Source organism: Megascapheus bottae, chromosome X (assembly GCF_031878675.1).
Source record: "Megascapheus bottae isolate mThoBot1 chromosome X, mThoBot2.hap1, whole genome shotgun sequence".
NCBI lineage: Eukaryota > Metazoa > Chordata > Mammalia > Rodentia > Geomyidae > Megascapheus > Megascapheus bottae.
The window spans coordinates 40,155,299-40,173,603 of NC_143547.1; the positions used below are offsets into that span (position 1 = coordinate 40,155,299).

The following is an 18,305-nucleotide window of genomic DNA, read 5'->3' on the forward strand; positions in this document are numbered from 1 at the left end:
ACAAAAAACGAATTCTGCCTGTAGCTGGTGGCTGATGCCTCTAATCCCATTCATGAGGCTGGGATCTGGTGATCCAGGTTCAAACCCAGCCCGGACAATAAAATCCATGAGACTCTTATCTCCAACTAACCACCAGAAAACTGGAAGTGGCCCTGTGGCACAAGTGGCAGAACAATAGCCTTGAGGTGAAGAGCTTGGGGACAGTGCATAGGCCGATTTCAAGTGCCATGACCGACAAAAAAAAATAGTTAGTGAAGCTGTGGTTCAAGCAGTACAACCCTGCCTTCAGAAAGTTTCTGGATCAAGAATTCAAACCCCTGGATTTATAGTTTGTCTGTCTCACTCACACACACACACACACAGGCATATACACACAAATCTGCAGTAAGCCTTGGAGGGCATTTAGAAGGGAAGTTGGAAATTACCCAAAATATTATTGAAAGGAAATGTTTACCTATCAAATTTCTGAAAACTGGAATTACATTCAAGTCTCTAGTGCATTGAGATCTAATCAGCTAAGCAAGCTTGCAATCTTGAAATCCAAACAACTAGGAAGCTAAGACCGGAGGATCACCTGTTTCAGGCAAGTCTGGGTTACAAAGCCAGATCTTGTCTTTAAAAACAAGATACAAGAGCGAGGACTCAATATTTGCATACCCAATGCTATGGACATGGTACTGGAAATATAAACACAACTACATAGACATAATTTATGACTCTATAGACATGTTTTATTACAGATTAATATGTATATGACATACAAACCCTCAGCCTAATTTTAATTATGTTCTAAAATCTAAGTGCCAGTTATTGTATATAGAGATTCCCTTCCTGAATACTTGTTTAATACATCATTTGACATATGATGTAAAAATCAATTTTAATAAATTTTTAATAAAAAAAACAAGAGGGGCTAGGAATTTGACCTAGTGGTAAGAGTATTTGCCTAGCATGCACGAAGATCCAGGTTTGATTCCATACATAGAAAAAAGCTGGAAGTAATGCTGTATCTCAAGTGGTAGAGCTCTAGCCTTGAGAAAAACTCAAGGACAGTGCTCAGGCCAGGAGTTCAAGGCCCAAGACTGGCATTAAAAAAAAATCTACAAAAACAAGGGCTGGGCCCAGTGGCTCATGCCTATAATCCCAGCTACTCAGGAGGCTGATATCTGAGGATCAAGGTTCAAAACCAACCAGGGCACAAAAGAGCATGAGACTTTTATCTCCAATAACCACTAAAAAATAGAAGTGGGGCTTAGCTCGAGGATAAGGAGGTAGTCTTGACCTGAAGAGCTGAAGAACAGCAACCAGGCCAAGTTCAACACCCATGACCCACCAAAACAAGAACAACAAAAACAAGGGCCAGTCGCTTGGCCTACTGGCAGAGTGCTTGCCTAGTGTACAGAAACACCCGGGTTCGATTCCTTGGTACCACATACATAGAAAAAGCCAGAAGTGCTGTGGCTCAAGTGGTATGGTTCTAGCCTTAAGCTCAAGGACAGTGCCCCCCCCCCCTCTCTCTCTCACACACACACACACACACACAAACATGACACAAGAAGGGCAATGGTGGCTCATGCCTGTAAATCTAGCTACTTAGTCTGAGGTCTGAGGCTGGTGGTTCAAAGTGAGACTGAGGACCAAAGTCCTTGAGACCCTTAGCTACAATTAACTACCAGAAAAGCAGAAGTGGCACTGTGGCTCAAACTGGTAAAGGGGTAACCTTTAGCTGAAGAGCTCAGGGACAGTACCCAGTCCCCCCGCCCACAAAAAAAAAACACCTTTCCTCATGCTTGTGTTTGAGTCCAATCAAAATAGGAACTGGAGCTGGGCAGCAGTGGCTCACACCTGTAATCCTAGCTACTCAGGAGGCTGAGATCTGAGGATCAAGGTTCAAAGCCAGACTGGGCACAAAAGACCTAGAGACTCTTAACTCCAATTAATCATTAGAAAGGGGGACGTGTGGCTTGGCTCAAGGGTAGGATGGAGGCCTTGAGCTGAAGAGCTCAGGGATAGCACCCAGGCTGAATTCAAGCCCCATGCCCCCCCACCAAAAAAAAAACTGGAGGGAAAAAACTTGCTCCCAACCACCAAGAAAAACTAAGGGCCGGTAAGAGTGGTAAGAGCTTGCCTAGCATGCACAAAAACCTGGGTTCAGTTCCTTGGTACCACATACATAGAAAAAGTTGGTGCTGTGGCTCAAGTGATAGAGCTCTAGCCTTGAGAAAGCCCAAGGACAGTGCTCAGATCCTGAGTTCAAATCCTGGACTGGTGTGAAGAAGAGGATAAGAGGGGGAGAAGGGGAAAGGGAAGCAGGGAGGAGGGAGGAGAGGGAGGGGAGGGGAAGGGGCAGGGAGGGGGAGGGGGAAAAAGAGAGAAAGCTCCATTTGACCAAAAAAACAAGGTAATTATTGGGCTTGGAGTTTGGCTTAGTGGTAGAGTCCTTGCCTAGCATGCAATAAGACCCGAGTTCTATTCCACATATATAAAAAAGGCAGAAGTTGTGCTGTTGTGCCCTGGCTGCATTGGTAGCCTTGATGAAAGCCCAAGGTTTTTCTATCTAACCCAAATATGAAGATACAAAATACATCAGCCACATTAAGGGAAAATCATTCCTTTATTTTTTTTAAAGATCACAAGACAACATCTCAATTTCTGTAGCACAATTTAAATGCTTTACTTTTCTGATAAAGCAGAGTATAATAGAAAAAAAAACAATTAGTTTCCAGTAATATCTATATCTCTATTCAGAATTAAGTCTTCCACAGACATGTTACCTGGAAATAAAAGTCTGTTATAGTCAGCAAAGCTTTGACCAGAACAGCTACTTTTCGTGCCAGGAGAAAAATTCATCCCTATAGTAGGAATGATGTGCTATGTAAAGTAGCTGTAAGATCACAGCTTTGAGGGCATTGAAAGTATATTATCCTATTCCACGCTGTGTGAATGTCAATCAGTTATCTGTAACCATGCTGGCAACCTTTCACCGATATTTCAGATAAAAAATAAATTAAATCCCTTAACTGACATTTCTTGATCTACATTATTAAAAGGTACACAGTTCATTAACACATAATTCTGGTTCAGAATTACATCTGAAACTCTTTGCTGAGATTTTGGTTAATAAGACTCAGAAATTCAAGTTCTTATTATTCAATAATTTGTCAAATAGGTACATTCAGGCAACAGCTGCAACTACAGAATAGGTGCACTGCCTCAGTGCTTTGGAAAGACATAATCTAGAACACTAGTAGCAGACAAAAATGATCTGTGACTGGATAGTATAAGTGCAGTACAGCAAGACAAAACATATATTCATATGTTGGCTTGTTTAAGCCTCAAGCCCTCAAACTATTCTTAAAAATCAGTAACTTTATTCCTATGGTTTTTAACACCAAGAAGGTCAAGCTCTAGGAGGGCTAAAGTCTAATTTGTACTCCAAACCAAGTACAGTTTATTACTACTGAGGCTGTATCTGTACAGACTTTAAGATTAAGTCCACAGACAGTTATATAATATGCTAACAAAGTCTGAAAAATAATCACTGTATACACTGATGGTCCTTCAGAGATCTTACTTTATATAATAATCTTTTCAATAAACATTACTTAATGTATTGGAGATAACTGCAACTTACTAATCAAATATTTGAATACTTATACTTACCTGGGGTTTCATTTCTGCTGAAAGAAATAGGAAGAACAGGACTCACTTTAAAAAAAAACAAATTTTGAAAGGTAAAAAATCTTACATACACTATCATTTTTTGGAAGCAGCATAGAAGGGGCAGTCCAGTTAAGAGCTAAACACTGGTGAAAAGGTCAAAATTAGGCAAAAAAATCTATTATAAATGACAGTACCACAAATATGTACTTCATGATTAATAACTCCTAAGATTTTTCATTTGGCACCAGATGGTGTGCTAAAGGGAAACACTCTGGGTTATCTTGATTCAGACTTGGTTTTGTTAGTAATTACAGGAGAAGTTTTGAAGGGTCATGGGGGGAAAGAAGGAAACAGGGAGATAGATTAGGGAAAAAATCTGAGTCATCATCTAAAGCAACAAAGCACTGATAGCTCCAAACGTTTAGGTCAGACACTAAAATGACTGATATAGGCTCAAGTGGTTTATAAAACCTATAAAAAGACTACACCAGCAAAGTCCCTGTTAATCTGTCAGCTCACAAACTAAAACAGGGAGCAACATTTTAGCTTAAAACCTTATCTCAGAAAGAATCAAATCACTTCACATGAGTAAAAATACTTGAAACCAAACATTTAAAAAAGCTCCAATATCACAAAGCATAAAGAAAAAAATAATTCAGAAGACTCGATCAATCCATGGAATCACAAAATGGCTGGACAATCTCTATCTCCCCTCCATACTAACCATCCCATGGAAGACCAAGGGAGAATAGACCTTCCAGACCTATGCACCACCTTGTTGCTGCAAAACCCTAGAGATTCCATATGGAACAGTAGTTTCCCATCTCTTGTGTTTCTCCCTATCATGCAGGAAGCAAGTCTGGCTGTGCTATTCTATTATTATATATCACCCATCTGCAACATGATACTGTACAGATAAGTAAAAAGTTGTTAACTAGTTCCCTTTCCCCCAGAAGGTTGAGGCTCAGGTATAGGAGTGATTCTCCTGTGCACAGTCTTTATTTAGGCTGACTCAGTGACTTCAACAGGTTTAATCATGTGGTCAGGTTTGTTGCCAGCTGCATAATGCTCCCACATCTGCAGGTAGAGCCGCTCTAGTTCCATTGTGTATTGTTTGGTGTTGAATAGAGGGCTAGATATTCTCTGTTTCCACACTTTGCCACGAATTTTCTTCAGGCTAGGTAATAAAATAAAAAAAAGGAAAACCCAACTCATAAATCAAAAACTTGGAACAACACTGTAAAACTACTTATGTACCTTTGTGGGGAACAAAACACACAATCGAAGTTCACCCTAGCTTCTTTTCTGGCTGGCCTGTTAACTCAATGCTGAAAACATAATGATCAGAGGTAACTAACATAATGCTAATACTTATAATCAAGTTCCCTGCACAGAAATTTACAGTTTCCTTCCTAAACAAGTACATCCAAGAGATGACATACTTTTTATTTCATTTCTAAACTCAAAAATAACTGTAATAGGATATTACTATTCCTATACGCTATGATTAGAATGGAAATTGCTTCCTGCCAAGTACATGCCTGTACTTCTAGCTGCTAAAGAGGCTGAAATCTGAGGACTGTAGTTCACAGTCAACTTGAGCAAGATAGACCACGGTATCTGTGGTATAAACACCTGTCTAGTAAGCAGGAAGCTCTTAGTTTAAATCCCAGTACTATAACAACTATAACAACAGCAACAACAACAACAAAACACCAAAAAAAAAGCTGGAACTGGAGATGTGGTTAAAGTGGGAGAACATTAACCATGAGCAAAAAGCCTGATGGAAGACATTGGGCCCTGACTTCAAGTCTCAAAACTGGCCTACAAAAAAAAAGGGGGGGCTGCATAATGTGTGTATTAGCCCTCTGACTTATCAGTAATTTTCAATCAATTCTAAAGAAACAAGCCAGGTACCTGGTGATTCACACCTATAATCCTAACTAATAAAGAGGCTAAGATCTGGTAAATCAAGGTTCAAAGCCAACCTGCACAGGAAAGTCTGTGAGAATCTTACCTCCAGTTAACAAAAAGGGAAGGGGACTTTTGGCCTCAGTGGCATTAGGCTTGAGCCAAAAAGCTCAGGAACAGTGACCAGGTCCTGAGTACCCACAACTAGCACACACACAAAAAAAGAGAAATACAGACACATTTGACCACTCAAAGATGTTCACTGAAGCACTGTTTTTAACAGGTCAGGTTCCAAATAAAAATGAAATATCAGTTCATGAAGATTTTAACAATACAGAAAACACTTAAAAGGGATAAGCTTACTGCCATCATTTTCCTCGTGTACCTGAATTATTTATTCAATACAAAAGTATTTCTAGTATCACTAAGAAAATGCTTCTATTTAGAGACAGGAATTAGAGGTAAACAGTACTTTCTGGAAAATAGGGGGAGGAAATAGAACTCTTTAGTCTCTCCCTTTCTGAATATAATAAGTACAAAATTTAGTCTCTCCCTTTCTGAATATAATAAATACAAAATTATTAGTTCAGAAGCTAGAACACAATTGTGTATTTGTAAAAGCAAGAATGTTTGCTGTGACAGAACTGATAAAAAGGCTGTGCATCTCTCTGGGGCTCAACCAAACCTCATTCATATTAATGCTACCTTCCAAAGAGAAAATTTATGTGCTACATAGTTATTTAAATTCTCCATTACAGGAGAATGATTAAGAAGTGATACATCCATACAATGAAATAATATCCAACAATAAAAAATGAATTGGTGGAATTCAAACAGCCTTTTAGAGCATATACTCCATGGTTTCATCTGTATAAAGTTCTAAGGAGGCAAAAACTGATTTATGCTTAAAAACATCTAGAAGTTATCTCTGGGAGTTGGTAAGAGACCGACTGAGAAGTAGCAAAAAGGAACATCCTAGAGGGGAGGTAATGTTCTTTATCTTGATAGAAATTTGAGTTATTACCAGGCCTGGTGGCTCACGCCTAGAAACTCAGAAGGACAAAAAATAAATTTGAGTTGTCAGGTATTTCTCAAAACTCAATGAATACCTGACTCGGGTCTTTCATTATTTATAAATTCTGCTTCAAAAAGGAGAAAGAAATACTCAATTATGGAAAAAAATAGACAGAAAAATGTGTAGTAAAGCAACGATAAAATGTTAATGGTAAACTCTGATAGGTAGATATGCAAGCACTTATAATAAAATTGAACATTTCCACAGCAAAAATGCTGGCATTCAGAAAGTACTGCATGAATCAAAGTTACAAAGGTTTGGTAAGATATAAATATAAGCCCGGCGCGGTGGCTCACATCTGTAATCCTAGCTATTCAGGAGGCTGAGATCTGAGGATCTTGGTTCAAAGCCAGCACAGGCACTAAAGACCACTAGAGACCGTGACACTCTTATCTCCAATTAATCACTAGAAAACCAGAAGTGGCACTGTTGCTCAAGGGGTGGGGTGGTAGACTTGAGCTAAAGAGCTCAGGGACAGCACCCAGGCCCAGAGTTCCCGCCCCAGGACAGACAAAATTAAAATAAAATAAAAAAGATATATAAATATAGGGCAGGCGCTGGTGGCTGACATCTATAATACTACTCAAGAGGCTTTGATCTGAAGATCAAAATTAGAAGTCAGCACAGAGAGGAAAATCTATGAGACTACCTCAATTAACCACCAAAAAGCCAGAAGTAGAGCTGTGACACAAGTGGAATGCTAGCTTCTAGCCCAAAAATAAAAAATAAATTTAAGTTAAATTAAAACAACACAACCCCCAAGCCCTGAGTTCAAGCTTCAAGACTTGCACGAAACAAAAATTTTCACTTTTCTTATATGTACATGATGTTCTAAGGACAGTAACTTTTTTCCAGTCCTGGGCTTGAACTCTGGGTCTAAGTACTGTCCTTGGGCTTTCTCAAGGCTAGAGCTCTACCACTTGGATCCACAGCACCACTTCCGGCTTTTTGTATATATTGGTACTGAGAAATTGAAACCAGGTCTTCATGCATGCTAGGCAAGCACTCTACCACTAGGCCAAACTCCTGGGCCCTCAAAGGCCAGTACTGAGTTTTGAACTCAGGGCCTTATACTCAGCTTGCTTGCTCTGCTGGTACTCTACCACATGAGCCATATCTCTATCCTTGCTTTCTAATGGTTAATTTTAGAGATGAAATCTAGTGCAATTTTAATGTCTAAACTGACTTTGAACTTTGATCCCCCCCCAAAAAAAAACTCAGCTTCCTGAGTAACTACATATAAGCCACCAGCATCCAGCTTTCTGAAAACAAAAATACTTTGCTAAGTGCTTACTATACATCAAGAGCTTCACATGAAATACCTTTTCTAAATCTCACATCTCTGGTTTTTACTACCACTAAGCTCACTTTTATAAGTGGAGAAACAAGGTGCATAGAAATAAACTGGTCTAAGGTTATAAACTCTGTAAATATAAGAATCTGGATTCCAACTCAAACAATCTTAAGTGTGTTTCTTGTAACATACTACTTTTCAAAAAACAAAAGAAAAGTAACACTCCACAATATCCAATGGAAAATAATTTTTTTTGCCAGTCCTTGACTTGAACTCAGGGCCTGAGCTGTCCTTGGACGTTCTCAAGGCTACAGCTCTACCATTTGAGCCTCAGCACCACTTTTGGCTTTTTTTTCTATGTATGCGGTACCAAGGAATCGAACCCAGGTGTTTGTGCATGCTAGGCAAGCACTCTACCACTAGGCCAAACTCCCAGCCCGGCAAAGTCCTTTTTTTAAAAAAGCTGGGCAAGGTAGCAGCACATTTGCATAATACCACCATTTGGATCACAGAAGCAAAAGGACAAGCTAGCCTGACCTGTCTCAAAAAAAAATAAAACAAGAGAAGGAAGGGAAAGGAGGAGGTAAAGGAGAAAAGAATAATCAATTTTATCTTCTTTATTTTTTTGTTGTCAGACCTGGGGACTGAACTGTGGACCTAAGCACTGTCCTTGAGCCACAGTGCCATTTCTGGCTTTTTCTGTTTTGTGATACCCAGGGCTTCATGCATGCAAGGCAAGCACTCTACTACTTAGCCACATTCTCAACTTCATCTTTCCTGTTTCACTCATCTAATATTCAATTAAGGGCTTTGTTTTATGCTACCAACGTAAAATGGTAGAATTAGGGAAAAGAACTAACAATTTTAAGGTTTTTAAAACTTTGAAGGGTTAAGTAGGGTGCAGTAGCTCGAACCTATAATCCTAGCCTACTCAGGAGGCTGAGATCTGAGGATCAAGGTTCAAAGCCAATCCAGACAAAAAAGGACCTGAGACTCTTATCTCCAATTAACCCCTAGAAAACAAGAAGTGGGGTTTGGCTTAAGGGTATGGTGATAGCCTTGAGCTAAAGAGCTCAGGGACAATGCCCAGGCCCAGGGGCAGGGGTAGGGCAGTAGCCTTGAGCTGAAGAACTCAGGGACAGCGCCCACCCCATTCAAGCCTCATGATCCCCCCCCCAAAAAAGGCTTTAAAGGGGTATACCAACTTACTCACCAATGTATGAAAGAACCAGTGTCTCAATGCTCCCTCATCAATATATTTAAAACCTTTTTATTTTACAGTTAAATTATGGATATAACTCAATAATTTATTTTAACTGGCATTTCTCCTAGAGAAGCTAAAACTTTCCTTGTTACTCATTTGTATTTCCACTTCAGTCAGTTCTCTTGTCATTTCCTTGTTTAATTTCCTATATGAGAGGATTTAAAATTTAAATAGTCTTTCAGGTACCAATACCTGGAAATAGGAAGATTCATTCCCTCTTGTTTGCCTTTTCTGAATTTTTCAATTTAGTCATTCATTCTTTAGAGAGTAAAAAACCTAGTGATTAACTTCATTTACGAAATCTTAAATTTCTTTTGCTAGAGATCATGCAACTCACCTATTACCCTTACTTTATGGTTTCATTTTACAATTAGTATGTAATCTATACCTTTAACATTTAATTTGTTCTCAAGAAGCTTTACTTACTATTCTAGATCTGTTCCCAGTTTCACAGCTATGTCTTCATATTCTTGTCTGCTTTTAGCAATCAGTTCAAGACAACCTAAGCAAGTGAGCTGTGAAGCTGCAACTCTAGAAGCAAGAGTCTCTCCTGCAACATAAAAAATTACATTGATTAAAATATATCTATGATCTACAAACCCTTAGCCTAATTTTGATTATGTTCTAAAAACTAAGTGCCTGTGATTGTATATAGATTCCCTTCTTGAATACTTGTTTGTTAAACACGAATCAATGTTAATAAATTCTTTAATAAGAAAATCAATAAAAATACCAACTTTACATCTGAAAAAGTAAACAGCATGCAGTGATCAATGTTATTTACATTACATATTCACATACTACACAAGAGAATAGAGCCAAGTGTTAAGAAAGAAGCAAGTCTCGTTTTCTATCATCATGCCTTCAAAGTTGTACGTGCCTAACCCCCAAGAGGATTTAATATAAAAATTAAATATGAATCTAACGATGTATCAGCAACCTACCTGGCATAGTGACCATGGGTGTTCCTGCCCAGAGGACATCCATTCCTGTGGTGTGTCCATTGCACAGTGGCGTGTCCAGGCAAACATCAGCCAGCTGGCCTCTTCTGACATGTTCTTCTTTAGGAGCCACAGGTGAAAAAATGATACGGTTCTGTGGAAGGCCCATATTTTGTGCATATTGTTGAATATTGGGCTCTCCTACTGCCGGAAAACGCAACAGCCATAGCACACTATTGGGTACACGTTTCAGAATCTAAAAGTGGGGAAATCAGAACATTAACAATATATCTATGTTTCTCAACAACGGTCCCCTTCCCATAGGCTTCCAGTTATAGTAGTATACACTTACCCTCACTATACCATGGACACTCTGTCATGGTTCATGTATTGGGCCTTCACTGTACACATGTTGCTTTTATTTTAATACATAGTTATCCCTCGCGTATCTCAAGAGCTACGTTTCAGAGACCCACATGATAGGTGAAAAACCACCAAATAGCAATAAGGAAACAGCGACAGAGAAGGTCAACTATAAAACGCTGCTACTTCAGATTTTCACCCATCATGGGGGTCTCAGGAACACTCTGTGATAGATGTAAGATCACTGTACTCATTCTTTACATCCAGAAAGTAGCCAACTTTCAACCTAAGTCTCTCTTTCACATAGATTTGGTCAATTGAATTATGCTTCTGTTTAGCTACCCCAGACAGAGTTTGAAGAAAGAAAGTGAATTAGAAAACAAAAAATTACTCATAGGCACACTTGGAGGTAGCTATATTTGGTGGGAACTGATACAAACAGTAGTTTTTGGCAAGAAAGACTTGTTAGGTAGGTATTTTTGGCTTTGTGACTAAGCAGACTGTCATGAACTATTTGGTTCTTTTACACCTTGAAAGCACCACACACAATATATAAACATATAAGTGTGGCTGTATGTTAATAAAGTCTTATCATTTATTGAAAAAAACTAGCAAGAAAAAACTAGCAAGAGCGTAGTGGTAGTATAGTATAGTTTAATGGAAGAATACTTGCTAATATACAAATTAAGTCTTCGAGCACCAAAAATGAAAACAGCAGTCTACTTGATTAGGCCCACTGGCCATTGTTTTCAAGCTCTAGACTTAGACCTACATCTAGTCAATGTACCACAAAAATTCATAAAATAATGCCCCTAGCAGTACTCTTTGCATGGCAGAGTAAGAATATTAATAATAAATAATAACCTGGAAATAGCTCATGCCAGTAATCTTAGCTAATCAGGAGAGTAAGATATGAAGACCTATCATGGGCAAAAAGTCTGTAAGATTCTTAGCTCCAATTAACTACCATAATAAATCTAGACGTAGAGCTGTGGCTCAAATGGAAGAGCACCAGACTTGACCAAAAGACCTAAAGGACAGTGCCCAGTCCCTAAGTTCAAGCCTTAGTTTAAGTATTAAAAATAAACAGATGAATTAAATGTAACACTAAAAACACTACAATGCCAATTCAATTTTGCAGACAAACAATTTTGTTACAAGTTGGTGGCTTTCCAATTTTTTTTCAGAAAGTAGGGATTAAGGAATCTTAGATACACACATATTCCTGTTCCTCCTTTGTCCTACTCATTCATATATATAAACAAAAGAATCAGGGTTCTAAAAACAACAAGCAAGTCTGGCCAGGAGCACAGCCTAGTGGTAGAGTGCTTGCCTAGCAAGCACAAGGACCTGGGTTCGACTCCTTAATACCACATACATAGAAAAGGCCTGGCTCAAGTGGTAGAGCACTAGCCTTCAGAAAAGCCCAAGCACAGTGCTCAGGCCCTGAGTTCAAACCCCAGGACTGGCAAAAAAGGGAAAAACCCACCCAGCCCCCCCTTCCTATTTTTAACCCTACAATAGTCCAAGATAGAACACATAGGTTGATATAATCAACTATTGCTATGAATTTTTACTAGGAGTTCACAGACTACAACCCATAAGTCAAATATAGCAATGCCTTGCGCCAATGGCTCATATCTTTAATCCTAGTTACTCAGAAGGCTGAGCTCTAAAGATTATTCTTCAAATCCTGACTTTGAGTCACTTATCTCCAATTAACGAGAAAAAAAGCCAGAATTGGACCTGTGGCTCAAGTGGCAAAATGGTGGTCTTGAGGGGGAAAACAAAAACAGGGGCCAGGAGTTTGGCCTAGTGGTAGAGTGCTTGCTTAGCATGAACAAAGATCGGGATTCGATTCCTTGGAACCACATACATAAAAAATAAACCAAAAGTGTTGCTGAGGTTCAAGTACAGCACTAGCTTGAGAAAGCCCTAGGAGAGGGAGAGGGGAAGGGGGAGGGGGAGAGGAGGAGATGGGGAGGGGGGAGGGAGGGAGGGAGGGAGGGGAGAGAGAGAGAGAGAGAGAGAGAGAGAGAGAGAAGAAAGAAAGAAAGAAAGAAAGAAAGAAAGAAAGAAAGAAAGAAAGAAAGAAAGAAAGAGAAAAGTAAAGCAAGCGAGCAAGCCAGATACGGTGGCTCACACTTGTAATCCTAGCTACTCAGGAGGCTGAGAACTGAGGATCGACGTTCAAAGTGAGCCCCAGCAAGAAACACTCATTGCCAATTAACAACTAGAAAATGGGAAGTGGTGCTGTGACCCTAGGCGGTAGCCTTGAGCTAAAGAGCACAAGGACAATACCCAGGCACAGAGTTCAAGCCCCAAGACCTACAAGAGAGAGGGAGAGAGGGAGGGAGGGAGGGAGGGAGGGAGGGAGGGAGGGAGGGAGGGAGGGAGGAAGGGAGGAAGGGAGGGAGGGAGGGAGGGAGGGAGGAAGGAAGGAAGGAAGGAAGGAAGGAAGGAAGGAAGGAAGGGTTTAGCCTTTTTGTTTATGTTTATGCAAATATGGTTTAGAGCACTATCATTCAACTCAGAATTGACTCACATTAATGCCCAAGCCAGCCTATTTCCACTTTCTAAAAAGCTAAATGACAGGCATGTTATCACCAGCCCAGAAATTGAGTCTTGTAAAGTCCTTCAACAAAGTTTGCAGACCTCTGGTTTTAGACAGAATTCTTGCTTTAGACAGAAAAAGCTTCTTAAAAAAACAAGGTGTCGGGCCAGGAGTTTGGCCTAGTGGTTAAAGTGCTTGCCTAGCATGCATGAAGACCCAGGTTCGATTCCTCAGTACCACATACATAGAAAAAAGCTGGAAGTGATGCTGAGGCTCAAGTGGTAGAGCTCTAGCCTTGAGAAAGTCCAAGGACAGTGCTCAGGCCCTGAGCTCAAGCCCAGGACCAGCAAAAAAAAAAAAAAAAAAAAAAAAAAAAAAAAAAAAAAACCAAGGTGTCACCAATGGGTCATCAAGGAGATCAGAACAGAAATCCAACAGTTTATGAAAATTAACAAAAAGGAGCACAAAAAATACCAGCTCCTTTGGGACAAAGCAAAGGCAGTACTCAGAGGAAAATTTATAGCTCCGAGTGCCTACAATTAAGCACCTGGAAAAAGAGCAATAAACCAACCCTAATCACAGTAGAAGGAAGCAAACTATTAAAATCAAAGCAGAATTAAATGAATTGGATTCAAAAAAACTACAGAAAGAATCAACAAAACAAGGAGTTGGTTCTTTGAAAGAATTAACAAAATTGACAAACCCTTAGCAAAGCTTACCAAAAAAAAAAAAAGCTTACCAAAATAAACAAAATCACAGACGAAAATGGTAATACCACAACAGAAATTACCAAGATCCAGAGCATCATGAAGGAATACTTTTCAAACCTTTATACCAACAAATTTGAGAATCTAGAAGAAATGGATGAATTCTATAAGGTCTTCAAAGCAGAGCTCACACCAATACTCCTCAAGCTCTTCAACGAAATTGAAAATGAAGGCTCTTTGCCAAACTCATTCTATGAAACCAGTATAACCCTCATCCCCAAACCAGACAGAGATTCATCAAAGAAAGAGAAGTATAGACCCATTTCTTTGATGAATATAGATGCAAAACTTCTCAACAAAATACTGGCCAACCGTCTACAACAACTCATCAAAAAAAAAATTATACACTATGATCAAACAGGATTCATCACAGGGAGGCAAAGCTGGTTCAACATACGCAAATCAATTAATATAATTCAACACATCAACAGGAGCAAGGACAAAAATCACATGATTGTCTCAATAGATGCGGAAAAGGCATTTGACAAGATCCAACACCCCTTTATGCTAAAAACTCTGGAGAAACTAGGAATCCATGGAACATTCCTCAATATAATAAAGGCTGTGTATGACAAACCCACAGCTAGTATTATACTTAATAGTGAAAAGCTAAAGCCATTCCCTCTAAAATCGGGAACGAGACAAGGATGCCCACTCTCTCCACTCCTCTTTAACATAGTATTAGAATTCCTAGCCAGAACAATAAGGCAAGAAGCAAGCATAAAAGGGATCCAAATAGGGAAAGAGGAAGTGAAACTTTCCCTCTTTGCAGATGACAGGATTCTGTATTTAAAGAACTCTATAGACTCCACTCCCAAGTTCCTTGACTTGATTCAAAACTTTGACAAGGTAGCAGGGTATAAAATTAACCTTTAAGGGCCCGGAGTTTGGCCTAGTGGTAGAGTGTTTGCCTAGCAAACACTCGAACCGGGGTTCGATTCCTTGGTACCACATATATAGAAAAGTTGGAACTGGTGCTGTGGCTCAAGTGGTAGAGCACTAACCTTGAGGAAAGCCCAAGGACAGTGCTTAGGCCCTGAGTTCAGTCCCCAGACTGGCAAAAAAAATTAACCCTCAAAAATCAACTGCCTTCCTCTATGCCAACAGTGAGAGGAACGAGGCAACAATCAGGAAAGCAACTCAATACAATAGTCTCAAAGAAAATAAAGTACCCAGGAATTAACTAAGAATCTAAAGGACCTTTTTGATGAAAACTTTAAAACTCTGAAAAAGGAAATTAAAACAGAACTGAGGAAATGGAAAAACCTCCCATGCTCCTGGATTGGAAGAATCAATATCGTGAAAATGACAATCTTGCCAAGGGCTATCTACAAATTCAATGCAATACCCATCAATATCCCAATGTCATTCTTTAAAGAAATAGAAGAGGCAATCCAAAATTTCATATGGAATAATAGAAGACCCCATATAGCAAAAACACTTCTCAGGGGAAAGAACAGCGCAGGAGGAATTTCAATACCAACCTTTAGACTCTATTACAGAGCTATAATAATCAAAACAGCTTGGTACTGGCACAAGAACAACCCTGAAGACCAATGGAATAGAACTGAGGACCCAGATATTAATCCACAGACCTATAGCCACATAATATTTGATAAGCGAGCCAAAAAATAGAATGGAAGAAAGACAGCCTCTTCAACAAATGGTGCTGGCAGAACTGGTTAAGCACCTGCAGAAAACTAAAGTTGGATCCTTCTTTGTCACCCTGAACTAGAATTAACTCCAAATGGATCAAAGATCTCGAGGTAAAAGCCGACACACTGAAAACTTTACAAGAAGGAATAGGAGACAAAGTAGGTCTCCTTGGCACAGGTCGAAAATTTCTTAATAAGGACCAAGAAACACAACAAATCACAGAAAGGCTGGATAAGTGGGACTGCAATAAACTGCAGAGCTTTTGTATGGCAAAGGATATAGTTAGTAAATTAATTAGGAAGCCTATAGAATGGGAAAAGATCTTCACTAACCATATAATAGACAAAGGCCTCATATCTAAAATATATCAATAAGTCAAAAAATTGAATCACTCCAAAACTAATCTCCAAAGAAACAACCATCCCATTAAAAGATGGGCCAAAGACTTAAAGAGATTCTTCTCTGAAGAAGAAATAAAAATGGCCTATAGACCCTGGTTTGAGTCCTTGCTACCATACATACGTAGAAAAGCTCGAAATGGTGCTGTGGCTCAAATGGTAGAGCACTAGCCTTGAGGAAAGCCCAAGGACAGTGCTCAGGCCCTGAGATAAATCCCAGGACTGGCAAAAAAAAATGGGGCCAGGAGTTTGGCCTAGTGGTAGAGTGCTTGTCTAGCATGCACGAAGACCCAGGTTCGATTCCTCTGTACCACATACATAGAAAAAAACCAGAAGTGGTACTGAGGTTCAAGTGGCAGTAATTTGGATTTTAAGAATGAGCCAGGGCCGGGAGTTTGGCCTAGTGGTAGAGTGCTTGCCTAGCATGCACGAAGACCCGGGTTCGATTCCTCGGTACCACATACATAGAAAAAAGCCGGGAGTGGTGTTGAGGCTCAAGTGGTAGAGCTCTAGCCTTGAGAAAGTCTAAGGACAGTGCTCAGGCCCTGAGCCCAAGCCCAGGAGCGGCAAAAAAAAAAAAAAAAAAAAAAGAATGAGCCACTAGCTGCTGGCTTGTATTGTTTTATAAGAGTCCCACTGGCCATCAAACAACATGCCCCTTGTAGAGTCCTTCAGTTTATTACCTAGATGAGCAATGAAAGAAAGAGTACCCAAAGCTACTGTGGCCTTGTGCAATACGCACACACTCGAGTTATTTTATATTCTATAGCTCTCTTCCAAGGAGAAAGCGCTGGCAGAAAGTCTCATGACAGCCACTCAGAGGAGACAGGAAGATAAGTGGAAGATGGTCTTAGAGCCATTCCTCTCAGCCTTTCTTCCTATCCTCTCAGGTTCTGGGAGGTTAATTCCACATTCAAAATTCAGATGGGCTAAGCCTTAAACCTTTGTTATCTTGGCTCCTGTGCACACACATCAAGATCATCTGATACAGTGGTGAAGTCTTTTGCTATACTAATCAACTCATAGGAGCTATCAGCTATACAATTTGTGACATTTAAGTAAAAATATTTAACAAGTTTTTGGCAGGCATAGTGGAACATGCCTATAATTCCACTGCCTGGGAGAATAAGGCAGTTGAATCCCAAATTCCAGGCCAGCCTGGGTTACATAATGAGAACCCTTTTCAAACAAATGAACAAAAGAAACTAAAATAACTACCAACCCAAAGAAGTTTCAAAAGGAACATTTTCATACAAATATTATAGAGATTATAAATTGAAATATGACTGCGCTGTATTTTCAATAAAGTACCAGTATTTCCTGAGATCAGGAATGTAGTTTACTCCAGAATAGTTTCTGAGCATGCCTGGGGCTCTGTTCAATCCTTACTGCCACAAAAAAAGAAAGAAAACTAAATGAACAGGAAAAAAAGAAGGATGTCAGCCGCGGGTGGTGGTTCACACCTGTAATCTTAGGTACTGTGCAGGCTGAGATCTGAGGATCTAGGTTCAAAGCCAGCCCACGCACAAAAGGACCCGAGATTCTTATCTCCAATTAACCTCTAGAAAACGGAAGTGGAGCTTGGCTCAGGGGTACAGTGGTAGCCTTGAGCTGAAGAGCTCAGAGACAGTGCCCAGGCCAAGTGCAAGCCCCATGACCCACAAAAAAAAAGGGAGGGTGCCAAGCAACTCACATCTGTAATTTTAGGTACCCAGAAAGCTGAGATCTGAGGATAAAGGCTGGAGGTCAGCCAGGGCAGAAAAGTACATGAGATTCTTATCTCAAATAACCAATAAAAACCCAGAAGTTGGAGCTGTGGTTCAAGTTATAAAATGAGTACCAGCCTTCCTTGAGCAAAAAAATTATGTGAGCAAAAGAGACCTTGTATTTAAACCCATTTATTGTTTTCTTTTGAAAGTTGCTTAATGTGAAAATTAAATACTGGAAGGAAAGACCTGGGGGACCTCAGTGGCAGAGTACTTGCCTGGCATGCACAAAAACCTGGGTTCAATCCAAAGCACTGAAGGCAAAAAAAGCTTCAGCAAGGTGTAATTTTTCATTAGCAACCAGCTGTTAATCATGAGTTTAGCAGTGGTACTCACTAGACATTATGTTGAAAATGAAGAATACAAGTTGTAGGTGGGGATGGGAAGGGAAAACTTAAGAGAGAGCAAGGGAAGGGATGATACTATCCAAAAAAGAAATGTACCATTTACCTAATATATGTAACTATAATCCCTCTGCACATAATCTTTATAACAATTTTAAAAAGTAAAAAATAGGGGCTGGGAGTTTGGCCTAGGGGTAGAGTGCTTGCCTATCATGCACAAAGACCCGGGTTCGATTCCTCGGTACCACATACATAGAAAAAAGCCAGAAGTGGTGCTGAGGCTCAAGTGGTAGAGGGCTAGCCTTGAGA

At 39.8% G+C, this 18,305-nt stretch overlaps 1 protein-coding gene across 3 annotated transcripts in view; it reads right to left on the bottom strand.

Moving 5' to 3' along the window:
- The window catches only part of Ogt (O-linked N-acetylglucosamine (GlcNAc) transferase), a 75,613-nt gene that overhangs the window by 20,794 nt on the left and 36,514 nt on the right, over positions 1-18,305 (bottom strand). For 2 of the 3 annotated variants that reach the window (XM_090326409.1, XM_090326408.1), the window contains exons 20-22: positions 10,152-10,404; positions 9,634-9,757; positions 4,112-4,840 (exon numbers count right to left, since the gene is read on the bottom strand). In XM_090326409.1, coding sequence (XP_090182535.1) covers positions 4,666-4,840; positions 9,634-9,757; positions 10,152-10,404 — 552 coding nt within the window. In that variant the 3' untranslated portion in view covers positions 4,112-4,665. Of the gene's footprint in view, positions 1-4,111; positions 4,841-9,633; positions 9,758-10,151; positions 10,405-18,305 lie in introns of those variants that run through there. The other variant, XR_016533806.1, reaches the window with a different exon arrangement.